General features: G+C 37.5%; 1 protein-coding gene across 2 annotated transcripts in view; it reads left to right on the top strand.

Annotated features, from left to right (window-relative positions):
* The window catches only part of RTN3 (reticulon 3), a 61,970-nt gene that overhangs the window by 1,122 nt on the left and 44,199 nt on the right, over positions 1-16,649 (top strand). The window contains exon 2 of one of the 2 annotated variants that reach the window (XM_035013087.1): positions 598-601. The exons of the other annotated variant lie outside the window; for it this stretch is intronic. Coding sequence (XP_034868978.1) covers positions 598-601 — 4 coding nt within the window. The remainder of the gene's footprint in view (positions 1-597; positions 602-16,649) is intronic. 2 annotated transcript variants of the gene reach the window in all.

Here is a 16,649-nt window from a genome sequence, read left to right on the forward strand (position 1 = left end):
TGGGCTATTATCGATCCCAGTGTAACAAAAGGGGATGTTTAGCGCAGAAAGGGGGAGGGGGAGAAAAATTAGACAAAGCAGGAGCTGGTTGAACCCCATTCTCCTATCTCTGTGAAAGACTAGGAGGGAAGCTGCAGGCCGCTTTTAGTTTCCATTGTATACGCGTTTGCCTGCTGGTGGGAGCTGGCTGGCAAGCTCAAGCTCCCCTCATGCAGAGATCTGCAGTGCAGATGCCTTCTTGAGGGGGAAAAAAAAATGCACCCTGGGCAGGTGGTGGTTCTTAAAGGAACGCAGTCTTTGAAGAAAAGAAAAAAACCTTTTTGTCAAAAGAAGTGGGCCATAAGCCCGGGAGAGTACAGATAATTTTGCCCTGTATTTAGTTACCTTAAAGGATTTTGAGGGGTTTTAAAATACTTCACCGTCTCCTTTGCCAGAATCTCAGGTTGATGTAAGGAATGTAGAATTTCTGATCTTCACTTTAAATACATTCTCTAGGTGTTGGGTTTTTGTTTTGTTTTAATTAATGTCTACACCCAAGGTGGGGCTCAAACTCACAACCCCGAGATCAAGAGTTGGATGCTCCACCAACTGAGCCAGCCAGGTGCCCCTTTTTCTGTAGGTGTTTTTTGAACAGTGGATTTCCACATAAGAGCTTTGGTACCCTTTTGGATTTTCCACTGTGGTTTTGGCCATTTCAGTAGAAACAGTATCAAAGGAAGCTTCTGCAAGGTCAAGATTAGCTGTCCAGATAAAGGAATGAGGCTGCAAATTTAGAACTCTTTTTCCCTTTAAACCACCAGCGTTTCTCCTCCAAATTTTTGTGTTCTGGGCAAAGGTCCAGATGAACAGCAGTTTCCCTATAACTTAGCAACTTGGTGTTTTGGATTTAACCACTTGTCATTGCTTACCGTTTGGTTGTTGGCCCTTTTGTACATAGCTTTTGATACTTCTTGATTTTAAATTTTTGATTCACCTGAAAAATACTTTGTCTTAAATTCTTATCTATTGTAGATGTGTATTAATATTATCTAAAAAAGCATTAATACAGTTTTGGTGGGCCTCATTTGTCAGGTCACTACTTGAAAAGTTTAGCTTAAGATACTGCAATGTGTAGTTATCATTCCATTGGAGAAGCTCTTCCCCTTGCAGAATATTTTCTCCATACCTCATAGGAAATGTCGTAGGCTTCTGCACTATGAAAATAAGATGAAGCTTGTTACTCCACAATTTAACCTATTTAAAATGGATATTTAAAAATCTGTCTTGATTGCTTAAAATCTACAAGTGTTGATGTCAACCTTCAGCTTCACATTCTTTCACCAAGCTCCGCTTGGTTTTAGAGACTTTCAAAAAGTAAAAGAAGTGGTCGATTGATGTCCTGCAGGAAAAAGTTTTGTCTCGATTGACCTATCCAGTAACAGCTTTCAGAAATATTAGTTCCTACTAAAGGTAGAGAATTAGTGATCGCACTCCCTGGTCTAGTGCCTCAGGGACTGGTGCAGCCAGCATTGTAATATGCTTGGAGAAGGAGGTCAAGTGCCAGAATTGGCTTTCCAGATTTCTGCCTTTGAAGAAAATCAAAGATCTCAAAGGCAGAAAATTGAGATTAAGGTAAAAGAAACTTAAATATTTGGTGTTCTTTTCAGGAGGAGAATTGCCTTTATTAGGCATCAAGTATAGGTACATGTCTGTTGTCTGAACTTTAGAAGTTTACTGTTTTTATAGCATTTGAAATTCTGTAACTTGCCAGCGACTGTTCTTTATTATTGCTATGAAAATCATGATGCCAGAATAAAGCTGCATTTCTTTTCTCTGTTCATGGAAATTAAGTCAAAGCAAAAACAGCTTGCACAATTAAAAAAAAAAAGTTTTTGCTTTATACTTACTTTCCTTACTCATGAAACCTAGTTGTCCTGTGTAGTTTTTATGGCACCATTTCACACTCTGTCCTATCATGTCAATCAAATGTGAGTATGTAATTTGCATTTTTTGTCTTAACCCTTAGAAATCTACTTGTTCAGCACTGACATTATTATATTCGTGTCAGATTGTCAGTGGCAGTATAACATGGTGATAAACACACAGATTTGAGCTCCAGAGGCACAAAGATTTCAAGCCTAATTCTGTCTCTTAATTGTATGACCTTGTGCATATCATGAGCCTCAGCAATATGACCTAGGCAAATTTGCTTTGTGCCCTAAAATCTGAACTCTTATTGAGTAAAAATACCTAATATTTGATATATCTGTTTGCAGGTTACAAACTATTTGCACATACATACAAAATAGCAATTGAATTACAAGTGAGAAATCATAATCTTCCTCAAGATGAAGTAAGATCTGATAGGACTTCTTCTTTTTAAAAGTGAATCTATTTCAGCTTTTGACCTTTCACGTTAATGTCTTAAAGCTACCAGCCCTTTCATTCAGCTAATCTGTTAGAAGGGAGGTGGGGGGTAGCCAAAGTGTTTTGTAGATAGCTTGACGTGAACCAATATGCTAAAGTATTGGGGTGCCTGGCTGGCTCAGTGGAAAAAGCATGCGACTCTTGATCTTGGGGTGGTGAATTCAAGCACCATGTGGGGTGTAGAGATTACTTAAGTAAATAAATGTTTAAAAAAGATATGCCTAAGTATTGTCTGCAGCATTCTAACCATAAGTGTAGTTCTGATGCACTATGAACCTGCTGTCACTGGAAGCAAGAGTACAGGAGACAGCAAGAATGGTCGTGTCAATATAGTTTACATTTGCCTGTTGAGTTGGATGGTTTTTTTGTTTCCCGGAAACAAAAAAGGGTTCTTTTAATGCTTTTTTCCTCTTAGAGTCACATTCACAAATAATTTAACCATTCTGATTGAACAAACCAGTCTCATACATTTGACAGGTATACCTTAATCTTAAATTGAAATCTCTAGAGGATTGTTTATTAAATTGCTGGTAAGTGCATCATTTTTAATTTTTATGATTTTAGAGATGGTCTGAAAACAAAACAAAATGAATATCATTGCTTTTATTGTATTCTGTGGTAAGGAAATTATATATTTGTCTTGATATAGGACTCACTGCTTTTACTGTATTCTCTGGTAAGGAAATTATATATTTGTCCAGATACAGGACTCACTGTTTTTGTTTTTGGGGGGGTGGGAAACGACTCACCTGTTTAATCCTGTTCATGTTTCAAGCACTTGTAAATGAAGTTTGGTAGTAAAGGAATTGGTGACATGTCATTGAAGTTTAGGGAAAGTTAAATTTTCCAGTTTTGTTTGAGGTTGTTTGTTGTATAGAAAAGTACTTCTCTTTAGTAGTAATCCTGGAACTTACCGTTTTTGTAATTCCAAGTGGAATTATAAAGGCTCCAAATAAATGAATAACTATGTGTATTTATTGTATGTACTTAGCTTATAGTTCGTGCTTGACTTTATTGTTAATGGTGAATTTATAACTGCCTCCTAAACTATATAAACTTGTGAAAAATATATAAATTTCGTAATAAAACTTTTTAGGTAAAAATTATCAAGTTGGCATTATGTTCATATAATTATCTCATTCAGAAGTTGCCCAGGAAACTGACTTACCTTTTATTCAGTTCATTTATAACAGCTGTTAATTCTAGAATTATTTTTGGTCATTGGGTATGCTAAAGATGTTTTGAAAAACTGTGTATGCCAAGTAATTTTAGCTATAATCAGTATTGCTTGTGATTGCATTCTTGAAGTCTTTTGCTACATTTCCATGATGTATGTAAGACATGTTACTCTGTGAAACTGCAATTTCTCAGAATCCCTTAAAATACTGTATAGGATTTGTGTTTTTATTTTGTTAGGAAAGGGTGTAATTGTCAGTAGGTAGCCCACTCTCATGATTTTTTTTTTAATTTCAGAGAAACGTACTTCTCTGTTTTCTCCAATCAACTGTTTTATTTCTCCCTGTAAGCACATCGTCATAACCTAACCAGGAGAGGTGCGAGCTTTCTGACATGTTCCTCATTGGCCGCTCGCCCTTAGGATATATTGAAGGGTATTTGGGGAAAATTTTTTAAGCAAAACTGATACAGAGGCCCTTTTGTCCTATTACCTGAAAGCATTTCAACAGTGAGAAAGAAGTGTCTTCATTTTAATTAGGAGGTAGAAATATTTGATTTTTATGTCTTATATTTGTGTATTGCTTTATGGTTTAAGTTTTGCCTATCCATTAACTTAATTTAACAAATGTTTGAGCATACAGTAAAGCTCTTTGGAAGATAGGCAAACAAAACAGATCATCTAGATCTCTGGAGGCTATATTTAATAGGAGAAAGCCTTCTGTTATGTTTATCTGTGATGTAGGTAGTGATATAAGTCTCATTTTACAGATGAGAAATCAGGCTCAGAGAGATTAAGTGACATGCCTAAAAGTTTGTTGCTGTAACATTGAGGGTAGGATAAAACTAAGGGATTGAGGGCCCAATTCAGTTCTCTTCCAAATATACATACTGCCTGTCTTTAAAATTTGAAACAACAGGTGATAAAAATCATTCGGTCACCCTCTTCACTTCAGTTACTGGTTGAAGTTAAAATTTTTAATTTCTGGTCCCATGCTTCCTCAGCCAGGTGCCTTTTTGCTCCACTTTTCTACAAAAACTTTCTTGTCACATTCACTAGCTATTTTCCACATTGTTAAGTCTGGTGGCTACTTCTCAGACCTCATCTGAAATGCCCTGTCAGCAGCTTCTGGTAAAATTGATCACTTGCTTCCTCATTGAAATACCTTTCTCATTTGTCTTCCATACCACCACATACTCTCACTGGCTGCTCCTCCTGTGTCCTTTGCTAGTTCTTCTTCTTTTCTTTTAATTTAAGATACAGTTCACATAACATAAAAAGCACCATTTTAAAGTCTGTCTAGTTCCAGAACATTTTCATCCCCCCCAAAAGACACTTTGTACCTGTGGCAGTCACTCTCTATTCCTCCCTCCCTCCATTCCTTGGCAACCACTAATCTTTCTGACTCTGTGGATTTCCTTAATATTGGTATTTCATATTGCTAATTCTTTTTGTCTCCCCAACTTCTAACATGTAGAGTACTCCAGGACTCACTTCTCAGAACTTTTCTCTTTGCATTGGTCTCATTTATGATATCCATCTTGTGGTTTGAAATACCATCTACAAATTGGTGACTTCCAAATCTTTATCTTTGGTCTTCATGTCTAATGGGCATCTCAAACTTACTGTGTCTAAACCTGAACTCCTGATCTTTCCTTTAAATCTATTCTTCTCACACTCTTGTGCATCTCAATAAATGGTCATTCGTCATCCATCTCTTGCCCAAATCAAAAATCTTGGAGTACCCTTGACTCCTCTCTTTCCTTCATACAGCTATCAGCAAATCCTATTGATTCTACCTTCAGAATCTATCCAGTGTCTAACCATTTTTCTCCACCTCCATTGTTATCACCCTAGCCCAGGCTGCTCTCGTAGCTTTCCTGGATTATTGCACTTACCTGCTAACTGGTCTTCAAACTTTATCCCTTGCCTCTTTTCAGTCTGTTTTCTGTACAACAGTTGGTGTAAGCCTGTGAAAAAATAAGTCAGATCATGTCATTCATGGGCAAATGTTCCAGTAGCTTCTGATCACATTCATCAGAGTCAACGCCAAAGTCCTTAGAGGGCTTTTGAAGCCTTATGATACCTGGCTTCAACCTCCCTCTTACTCGCCCAGCTTTAGCCACACTGGCTCCCTTGTTGTTCTTCACACTGCAGAGTCTTATTTGCTGTTCTCTCTGCTTAGAATGCTCTTCCCCATTTATCTTTGCAGCTTTTCTCTCCCTCACCTTTGTTAGGTCTTTGACTTACCTTATCTAAATTGCACAAGAAAAAATAACTTATAGGCCTCCCCTGCTTTCTTTTTCTTACCATCTGTCATAATCTTCCTATCTTTACATGTATAAGGTATGTAATCTGACTTTGTTTATTGTCTGTCTTCCACACTAGATATTAGTTCCACCAGAGTAGGGGTTTTTGCTGTTTTATTCACTCCTCTATTTCTAATGTCTGAGCAGGACCAGGCGCAAAGCTGGCTCTCAGATATTTTTTTTTTTTTTAAAGATTTTATTTATTTATTTGAGACAGAGAGAATGAGAGAGAGCGAGCACATGAGAGGGGGGAGGGCCAGAGGGAGAAGCAGGCTCCCCGCCGAGCAGGGAGCCCGACGCGGGACTCGATCCAGGGACTCCAGGATCATGACCTGAGCCGAAGGCAGTCGCTCAACCAACTGAGCCACCCAGGTGCCCCGGCTCTCAGATATTTTTGAATGAGCAACCAATCATTTTTATTCAGCAACTAAAACTAGTCCTTGGTTCATAATAGGTGTTCAATAAATATTTATGGAATGAATGGAGAAATTCTTTTTTTTTTTTTTAAGATTTTATTTATTTATTTGAGACAGAGAGAATGAAAGACAGAGAGCATGAGAGGGAGGAGGGTCAGAGGGAGAAGCAGACTCCCCGCCGAGCAGGGAGCCCGATGCGGGACTCGATCCCGGGACTCCAGGATCATGACCTGAGCCGAAGGCAGTCGCTCAACCAGCTGAGCCACCCAGGCGCCCGAATGGAGAAATTCTATTCCCAGAAAAACATGGATATAAACAAAGTATTGCATACGCTTTCACAAGGTCCATAGTGCATGAACTACAAAATTGTTCATAGACTGCAGATTAAGAATGTTTGGTTTTTGAAAATTAAATTATGAGTTTTGCAAAAACTTAACCCCTATGGAAATTGACATATCCACAAGAGTTTTTATGTAAGCCCATAAAACTATATCTGTGATATATATATCTTATGTTTAAGATTGGTTTCTTTTACTATTCTGTTTACTTCTGGACTCATGGTATTTTCCACTAATGGCTTTAATCCAGAAAAGTTTCTTTTTATAATCACTTGAATGCCACATTTTGGTATGTTACAAAGAGACTCCATTTCTTTTTTTTTTTTTTTTAAGATTTTATTTATTCCTTTGAGACACAGAGATAGAGAGAGAGAGCATGAGCAGTGGGAGAGGCAGAGGGAGGGGGAGAAGCAGACTCCCCGCCGAGCCAGGAGCCCAATGTGAGGCTCGATCCCAGGACCCTGGGATCATGACCCGAGCCAAAGGCAGACGCTCAACCATCTGAGCCACCCAGGCGCCCCAAAGAGACTCCATTTCTAATAAGGACTCAGTGGTAGGCTAGTCTGATGTGTCAGGATTTTTAAATATGTTAAAATAAGTTTAATTTCCATCTTATTCCTAACAAAATCTGAGGTTTTGATTCAATACATTGATCTTGAACATTATTTGGAAAAGGGTAAGACATTTCTAAAAGTATATGCATTATTTTAGAAGTTGGATCATTAAGGGGAGCCTGGATGGCTCATTCAGTTAAGCAGTCTGCCTTCAGCTCAGGTCATGATGCCCATGATGCCAGGGGCCTAGGATCAAGCCCCGTGTAGCACTCCCTGCTCAGCGGGGAGCCTGCTTCTCCTTCTCCACCCCACTTGTGCTCTCTGTTGGCTATCTCTGTCTCTCTCAAATAAATAAATAAAATCTTAAAAAAAAAAGTTGAGTCATTAAAATATTTGTAACCAATTTCCTGTTTACACAGTCCATTTTATTTCTTTCTGTTAGACTTTCTAATTGTGTTTCTTTTGCAACAAGAATTCTGCTTGTTCTTCCTCTTGGACTGCATATACATTTACTCCATAAATGTACAAAGAAAGCCTTCCAACTCTTTTAGGGTTCAGAAGAGTTACAGTGGGAAGTGCTTAGTGACTTGTTTCCAGAGAGTGCAGTGTGGAAGGATGGGAGAAAAATACTACCTGGAGAAACCAGGCAAACCATCTCAGCCAGGGGATCGAGGTTAACATCTTCTGTGATAAGTCATATTGATACCATGTACCCTTGATATGTTATGACAAGGATGGCCCTTTACCTAAGTGGTAATCTTCCCCAAAACTCCATTCTAACCATAAGACAAACTCAAACTGAGGGACATTTTGACCAATATTCCTCATATATCTATCTGACCAATACTCCTCAAAACTATCAAGATCATTAAAAGCAAGGAGGAAAGTCTGAGAAATTGTCATAGTCCAAAAGAGGCTAAGGAGACATGATGACAAAATGTGATACGGTATCCTGAATGGGATTTGGGGACAAAAAAAGGCATTAGGGAAAAATTAATGAAATCCGAATGAAGTATGGAGTTTACTTATTAGTAATGTGTCAGTGTTAGTTCTTTAAATGTGACAAATGTACTACCATATTAATGTAACTTGTTAACAATGGGAGAAACTGAGTGCTGGATATAAAGCAAAACTCCACTACCTTTGGGCCTTTTCTGTAAATCTAAAATTACTCTAAAATAAAAAGTTTCTCTGTTTTTTTAAAAAAGCCTTAATCATGAAATCAGAACTGCTTTGGACAAGGTAAGGAGGTCCTCTTTCACCACTAATAATATTCAGTGATACAGTGGAGGTCCTAACAAAAATATAAGGGAAAAAAATGGCATAAAGTTTGCAGGGGGGAAATTGGTCTGCCTATCCCTGGAATTCTAATAGGACAGTGGGTATTAAAAGGCTCAGTTTAGCAGCTTCTACGGAAATGATATGAGTTGCCATCAGGAATTGTGGTCATGGGAAAGAGTGGAAAAACCCTTTTCAGAGAGCCTAGCTTTATAGGCAAAAAGGAAAACTGTAAGTGACAAGAATCTTTTAGTTTTTTGGTTTTGGGTTTTTTGTTTTTTTTTTTTTTTTTTTTGAGAGCGAGCAAGTGAGAGCACAAGCGGCTGGGAGGGGTAGAGGGAGAGGAAGAAGCAGGATGCCTGCTGAGCAGGGAGTTACATGGGGCTCCATCCCAGGACCATGACCCGAGTCGAAGGCAGTTGCTTAACTGACTAAGCCACCCAGCCGCCCCATGACAAAAATCTTTTATTTTAATAGTAGAAAGAAAAGGTGTTTGAAAGAGCTAAAGAATTTCTAATTTTCATTATATTAGTTTTAGATAAAATTTCAAACACTACTTTTCCTTATGTATTGGAAGATGCTTTAATAATCTATAGAAACTATCAAAAAGGCAGACATTTTGAGGTTAAATATAGAAGTCATTCATTGTACAAAGTTGTTCCTAAAAGTAACTTTGCTGCTTTTCTAAAAATAGAGTTTGTGGGGGTGCCTGGGTGGCTCAGTTGTTAAGCGTCTACCTTTGGCTCAGGTCATGATCCCAGGGTCCTGGGATCAACACCCCCCACCCCCCTGCATCAGGCTCCTTGCTCAGCTGGGAGCCTGCTTCTCCCTCTCCCACTCCCCCTGCTTGTGTTCCCCCTCTCTCTGTCAAATAAATAAAATCTTTTTTTTTTTTTTTAAGATTTTATTTATTTATTTGACAGACACAGCGAGAGAAGGAGCATAAGCAGGGGGAGTAGGAGAGGGAGAAGCAGGCCTCCTGCGGAGCAGGGAGCCCGATGCGGGGCTCGATCCCAGAACCCTGAGACCACAACCCGAGGGGAAGGCAGATGCTCAACAAATGAGCCACCCAGGCGCCCCAAATAAATAAAATCTTAAAATATATATGTATATAGTTTTTATTCTGCTGGTGTTGAGGGACAGTTATCACTAAAATGAACAGTTCATTGGAACAGTATTTTCACTGAGGGTTAGAAAATTCAAACAGATTTATTTGGTTTATTTTCCCCCCATCTCAATCAAAACTTGAGTCTCATGTCCAATCCAATGCACCTCTCTTCCTCTCCTCTCTACCCCCAACAATATCTAGCACAGGCTTGACACAAATTTGAAAACCTTCAGTAGTGGGCCATTTGGTCTTTTTCCTCCTGTTTTTCCACTTCTCACCCACTCAATATGCTGCTGGAGAGAAGGGTGAAGAGGTAAGGCGACAAGATCTTATCTTACTGGTAGAATGATAAAGAAAGGCACAGACTTTAAAGAAAAGTGCAGTTTTTTGTTTTTTAAAGATTTTATTTATTTATTTGACGGAGACACAGCAAGAGAGGGAACACAAGCAGGGGAAGTGGGAGAGGGAGAAGCAGGCTCCCTGTGGAGCAGGGAGCTGGATGCGGGGCTCGATCCCAGGACTCTGGGATCATGACCTGAGCCGAAGGCAGACACTTAACGACTGAGCCACCCAGGCGCCCCGAAAAGTGCAGATTCAAGTACTGATAAAAGCTTTAAGTTTTTGTGGGTTTTTTTTTTTTTTTAATCTTAAATGAGTTTTGTAAAGATTTCACTTAATATGTATATAAATATTTAGCTCAGTGTCTATCACAAATATTCAGGACTCAGTAAATGGAAGGACCTGTTTTCAAAGAGGCAGGATTTTTGGCGGGGGTTGGGGGGGTAGTTTTGACAGTTTGTTGCAGATTAGGGTCTTACGAGTATTGAAAATCTAGTGGTGTAAAGACTAAAAAGATTATTCACTCAAGTTTTATTGAAAGACCTGGTAAGAGATCCCATTTTAGGTGTCCTTTTTCTCTTCAAAGGTTGCTAACCTGTTCCCTGTAGAAGTGGGGAATTAGGTATGTGTTGGGAATTCATAATTCTATTTTTTTTTAAGATTTTATTTATTTATTTGACAGAGATCAAGCACAGGCAGGGGGAGCAAGAGAAGGAGAAGCAGGTTCCCCGCTGAGCAAGGAGCCCAGTGCAGGACTTGATCCCAGAACCCTGGGATCATGACCCGAGCTAAAAGCAGATGCTTAACTGACTGAGCCACCCAGGCATCCCAGGAATTTATAATTCTTGAAAAATGTATGTCCATAACAAAATTTAGGAAAATAAAAATACAAAGAAAATTAAAAATCAGCGAGTAGAACCACCCAGTTAACATTTTCATATATATTCTTTCATTTGTAACAAAATAAGCTTTTTTGAAATAAGAATACAAGTTCATTATTTTCAAAAACACAGAGAAGAAAAAATATTTTTTTTTAATTTTCATAATCTACTCAGGAAATATCATTATCCCTTTTTCATCTTACATGAATTTGTATTTTTTACCAAAATTGGGTCACGTTTAAGTTTTTTTGTACTGTTCTTTTTTATTCAGTATCCTATCAACAACTTCTAGTGTCAATAAATTCTTACCCACAGCACGATTTTTAATGAATAGTATACCATTGTATGGATATATGGAAACTTACTTAACCAGTCTCTAATAGACCTTTGCTAAGTTTACTAACCAAATAAACTGATGCCAAGATTATGCAGTAGCTTTCCAGTTAAGTCTATGCTCTACCTGCTGCCATAGTTCTTTTTAAAACACCTGTGATATTGTCAGTGTGATTCCTCATCACATATAGGATATAATCCAAATTTCATTACATGACATTTAAAGTCGTTTGGAACGTGGCAAGTTATTCCTTCTCTCCAGAATGGCTTCCCCTGCCGTGGTGACTTGATGACCTTAAAGACTAAGTTTACCATCTCTTCTGCAATGTACCCTACTCACCTGCCTCTGCTGCCTTCCCACAACTCATGCAGTTTTACTGGCTTGTATTTCTCCTTCAGTTATGTGGGCATAGCTGTCATCTCTATTCCAGTGCTGATACAGTGCCTGGACCTAGCTAATGATTACTGTTATTAATGATAATGTTTGATTTAATTAATAGCATTTGAGAATTAAGATCACCATTCTTGAGTTTAGTTTCCTGTGGCATAAATATGGAATATGAATACAGTGTGGTTTTGTGAGTTAGAAGATCTCATGCAATATTGTTGGAAAGTGTTACTTGTTATCTGTGTTTTGTATCAGAATAGATGCTGTGTATAAGAATTTGTATGTTGAAATTTTCCATTACGAGGGGGTGTTACATGGAGGTGGATAGTCAAGTTCATAGGATCCTTTTTGGCGTTCGGCTGAACTTATTAACATTTGGTTTTTCAGGTTTATTCAGATTTAAACTCATCATCTGGCAGAGATTTAATGTTGAAGGTAAATATAGGGATGAACCCATCTGGAAACATTAAAGAAGCAGAAATGCTTGCTTTAAAAAAGGAAAGGGATGGGGCACCTGGCTGTCTCAGTTGGAGTGTGCAACTCTTGATCTCAGGGTGGAGAGTTCAAGCCCCACGTTGGGGGTAGAGATTACTAAAAACAAAACAAAAACAACCAAAAAAGAATAGTTTTTCATTTGTAGTGGTAAATGTGATGCTTCATCTTAAGAGAGTTAAAAAGTAGTGAATTTTTAAATTCTGGTCCTGAGTTACTGAACTGTGCCTGTGGTCTACTAAATTCTGTTGCTGTTAATGTGCTTCATATTTATTGACTAAATAAATTTGTATTTATCAATACAAGCTATAGCCCAGTCCTTTAAAGCAATCAATCTCCCTATTTTAAGTACATTTCTAATATTTGTGAAAACATTTTTATAGTTGCAAGGAAAAAAGGAGTAAAGGCCAGTATATTTAGGGGCACTTTGTGGCGGGGGGGCTGCTTTTCACATTCTACTTTTATTAATTTTTTCCATTTTTAGTGAATTATATGCTTGGTTTGTATTTTTTTTTAAGGGCCAAAGGTGGTGGTGAAAAGCAAATCTCCCCCATTTCAGACCTCAGAGTCCCTTTTGCTAGCAACAAAGGGGGGGCACAAGTATATACTTCTGCACTTTGCTTTTTTAATTTATCAACTGTATCAACATACATAGCTGTACTTTACTGTTTTTCATAGCAGCAAGTATTCCATCGTTTGGATGTAACTATTTAGTTTCCTGTTGATGATCACTTAGAGTATTCCTAATATTCATAACCAGTGCTCTGATGAATATTCTCATGTACACGGGTTTGTACTCTGTGCTAATATTGTAGGTTAAATTTCTTGAGGCATAACTGGCCAAATTAAAAGAATAACTATTATTGGTGGGGACAGTACATGCATTTACAATTTTGATAAATGTTGCCAAATTTAGAGGACTATAATTTTAGAAGGTGGAAGATTTCTCGTGCAGTCTTATTTTCCTAATGGATTATTTGTGATTTTTTTTTTTTTTAAGTATTCAGGGTCAGCTTTGCATATTTGCCAAGTTTATAACTTCAAATGCTTGTATTAGTGACCAGCTCTTCAAAATGCAGTTGATAATGGTTAAAAGCAAGTATCAGTTAGTACTCAGGTACCTATTTTTTCTTTCCCACAAAGAATTGCAGGGGAGTATCCTCTTTCTTGAGGTTATACTTGTTTAAAAATGCTAGAGGTTCCTATTTTCTTTCTTTGAAGGTGAGAATATTTGACCAAAAAAATTGATTAACTTTTAGAAATGCATCTTGAGAATAAAATAAGATTTTGCTGCCAGGTGAGTGTAAACAGTAAATGGAAATAAAGATTTGAGTTTTCCCCTCTTGTTTAAACCCAATGAAATTATGATGCTTGGCCAAAAAAAAAGGAGAGTTGGAGAGTTAAAGTTAAAATTCCTGTGTGAGGTTGTCAAATTCTCATGCTGTATATTTTCTTTCAGATTCCTTTGTTTCTTCCTCTTCCTCTCAGCCTGTATCTCTATTTTCGACCTCACAAGGCAAGTCTGTCATTTTTTTGTGTGCATTAATAAAAGAAAAATGTTGAGAAAGAGGCTGTAACTGGGGATATGAGGCGCAAGTTTTCTATTGCACCCAAACCCCTTGAAATAAAAACTACAAGCCAGTCCTTCATATTTAGTAGTTTGCTTTGGATTTCCTGTAAAGGTTAATAAAATAGGGTAAGACTAGGTAGGTGAACCCTTTAACAGCACATAAGCTTTAGGTGCAGTTTTGAGCATTTCTTAAAAATTAGAATTTAGAGCAGACAGAATTGTGGCTCATAACACAACCCAGTGCAGGATGCATTTAACCTACTGATTTGCAGTTATGTCACTGGTTTGGAGAGATAGTAGATTTGGAAAAAACAGTATAAAAGTGTGCTTCCACTGAACTACTAATACACTAACTTAGCTAGAGTACTTTAGTGTGAATTTATCTGAGATTTGTCCCAAGAGCGAGGCTGGTTCCAAAATGCCTAGGAACACTGAACAAGTCAGTTGACTTTTTGGCAAGCAAGGCTTGTTTTCCTAGAGATTAAGCTGTGGCTTTGTGGGGTTGTTTGTTTGTTTAATCTGCCAGCCAGTGAAGAAGGGAATCGAGTGTGATAGCTGTATGTTTGTGGGGGTAGCACTATCAAGAATCTGTAAGAGAGAGCACTATGTGCTCTGTCGAGTCGCACTAGTAATAAGCACAGTTTCATTTGTCTGGTGTACTCAATCTAAAATATAGGTCAATGGAAAATCCTTATTTTAAAAAAAGGTAATTAAACTCACTAGATAGGTCTGAGAAGCCCTGTGCAAACAGATTACTGTCCCAGCTGGAATTCTCTAGATGCAAAGTCTGGATGCTGGTTTGGTAGGAAGACTTTGACCTTTTTTTTTTTTTTAAAGATTTTATTTATTTGACAGAGAGATAGTGAGAGCAGGAACACAAGCAGGGGGAGTTGGAGAGGGAGAAGCAGGCTTCCCGCTGAGCAGGGGAGCCCGATGCGGGGCTCGATCCCAGGACCCTGGGATCATGACCTGAGCCGAAGGCAGACGCTTAACGACTGAGCCACCCAGGGGCGGGCCCCAAGACTTTGACCTTATAAGAATAAAAACATAATGGGATAAAGTGAATGTAGCATATTTCTTATGAAACATGGTAGATAATTTGTTGCTTTTAAATCAGACTGATAATATTAGGTCCCCCAGCCCCTTTGTAATGTGTCTTGGGTGAATTTGGGTAACTTGTGGGTCAAATCATGACCTTTGAAATTAAGTGTTTGCATTAAAAGATAGATATTTTGTGAATATTAGAAAAATAATTCAAACCTATAAAGTGACTTGACATCTGAAATCCAACCAGATTGATTTTTTAAAGAGTTTTTTTCCTTATGAGCAATTTAATAATTTAGGCAAGTAGGTATTACATGTAATCTACTCTGGAAGATAAACTGGTAAAAATAGCATAATGTAGATAGAACAAATCATTACATTTTCTCTTGTAAATATTTTAGATCTTTTAAAATACAATTCTTCAAGGTTAGAACTTTCAGCCACTTTTTTCATACAGAAGGGGAATAATCGATATCCTAAATAGTGTAACAATGCAAGCCAAATACAACATAACTAATGTATGGAATGTCGACAAGATAACTGTTATAGCTTAAAAAACTATTTCATTCCTATTGGGAAAAATTACACATACATTCAAATAGAATAGAGGTAAATAAGGATTTTGCTAATTAAAAACCAATGTTTAAGTAGGCTTCAGCGTCACAGTGAGTATGAAAGTTTGTAAAAGAAAATAGATTTGCCATTTTTTCCTTTTTGCTTAAAAAGAGTTATTTAGAGCAGTGCAGATTCAGGATAATGTTATTGTTAAAAGAGTATTATAAAGAGGCAGTTAAAAAAGCCATATCCCTGAAGGTGTTCCAGTCTAGCCTCTATTACTACTAGCATTTTTCTCCTGCAAAAAAACACGTAATGGAAAAGTAACCCAGTTGGACTCTACTTCATTGGCAGGTCTAGAGATCAATCTGTTGTTTGAGGAAACACCTTGGCAAGTGATTAGGTGCATTCTAGAGTAGCCAAGAATGGTAGCTTCTAGTATGCCTTATAAAAATAAGGAAAGAGGATGTTGGTGTCCTTGTTTAACTGGATTAACCCCTTGGGGAGAATTGCTGGGACCAGTCTGGCCCAATGCAGGGCTTTCAGAGTGCCACCACCAAGAAGAACCTTGAGTCCATCACTGGCATTAACCCAACTAACTCCTCTGTCTCTGGCTTCCATACTCTTAGCCACTTATTTAGCCTTGGAGAATTAGCCTTACTTTTATATATCTAAGCAATATAGCAATTATTAAATAGGACATTTTTATATTTGAGAATGACCTCTTCAATCCTGAGATAGTTATTATTGGTCTTCAGGGAGATGAATACACAAAAAACTGCCATTAATTTGCACTGAATAAAGGAAGGGCAGTTAAATTTTTCAAAAGAAAATTAATGTAATATTTATTAAATTGTACTACTTTGAAGTAGACAGCTATTTAAGTTAGCAAAGCAAACTTTTTGACAGCTATTAAATATATTTGTAATGACAATATTAATAGAATAATCGATTTCTTTTTAAATAAATTGTATTCCTGAGTAGGTCCTTTGTAGTCTTTTCTTATTGATTCCTTCTTTCTTATCAAGCAGAATTTAATTTCAGCCTAATCCCTAAGTGTTTCAAAATAGGGGAATAAATTTTAATGGCGTTTTCCTGTAATGTAAAATAAAGATATTAACAGAGGTATACATGTAGGATGTGGCTCGTTTTTATTGAGCTTTTACTGTGTTCAGTACTTTATGTGAATTGTTTCAATACGCACAGCCACTTTTATGGAGGAAAGGTACTAGCTCATTTACCAGTTGACACAGGTTTAAAATGGTGCAATAACTTGCTCAAGATCACAGAGTGAATAAGTGACAGATGTAGGACTCCAAAGCCCATACTCATAAACACTGCCCATGATAAAGTATATTAGTTGTATTTTAGTGTTTGCAGATATTTTTAGAGATGTCATTTTGAGGTTAATGTTACAATCATAAGAGCAGGGGAAGAGGCAGAAATTCTATTTTAACCATATTA

This window comes from Mirounga leonina, unplaced genomic scaffold (genome assembly GCF_011800145.1).
Source record: "Mirounga leonina isolate KUSES-001 unplaced genomic scaffold, KU_Mleo_1.0 Mir_166, whole genome shotgun sequence".
Classification (NCBI taxonomy): domain Eukaryota; kingdom Metazoa; phylum Chordata; class Mammalia; order Carnivora; family Phocidae; genus Mirounga; species Mirounga leonina.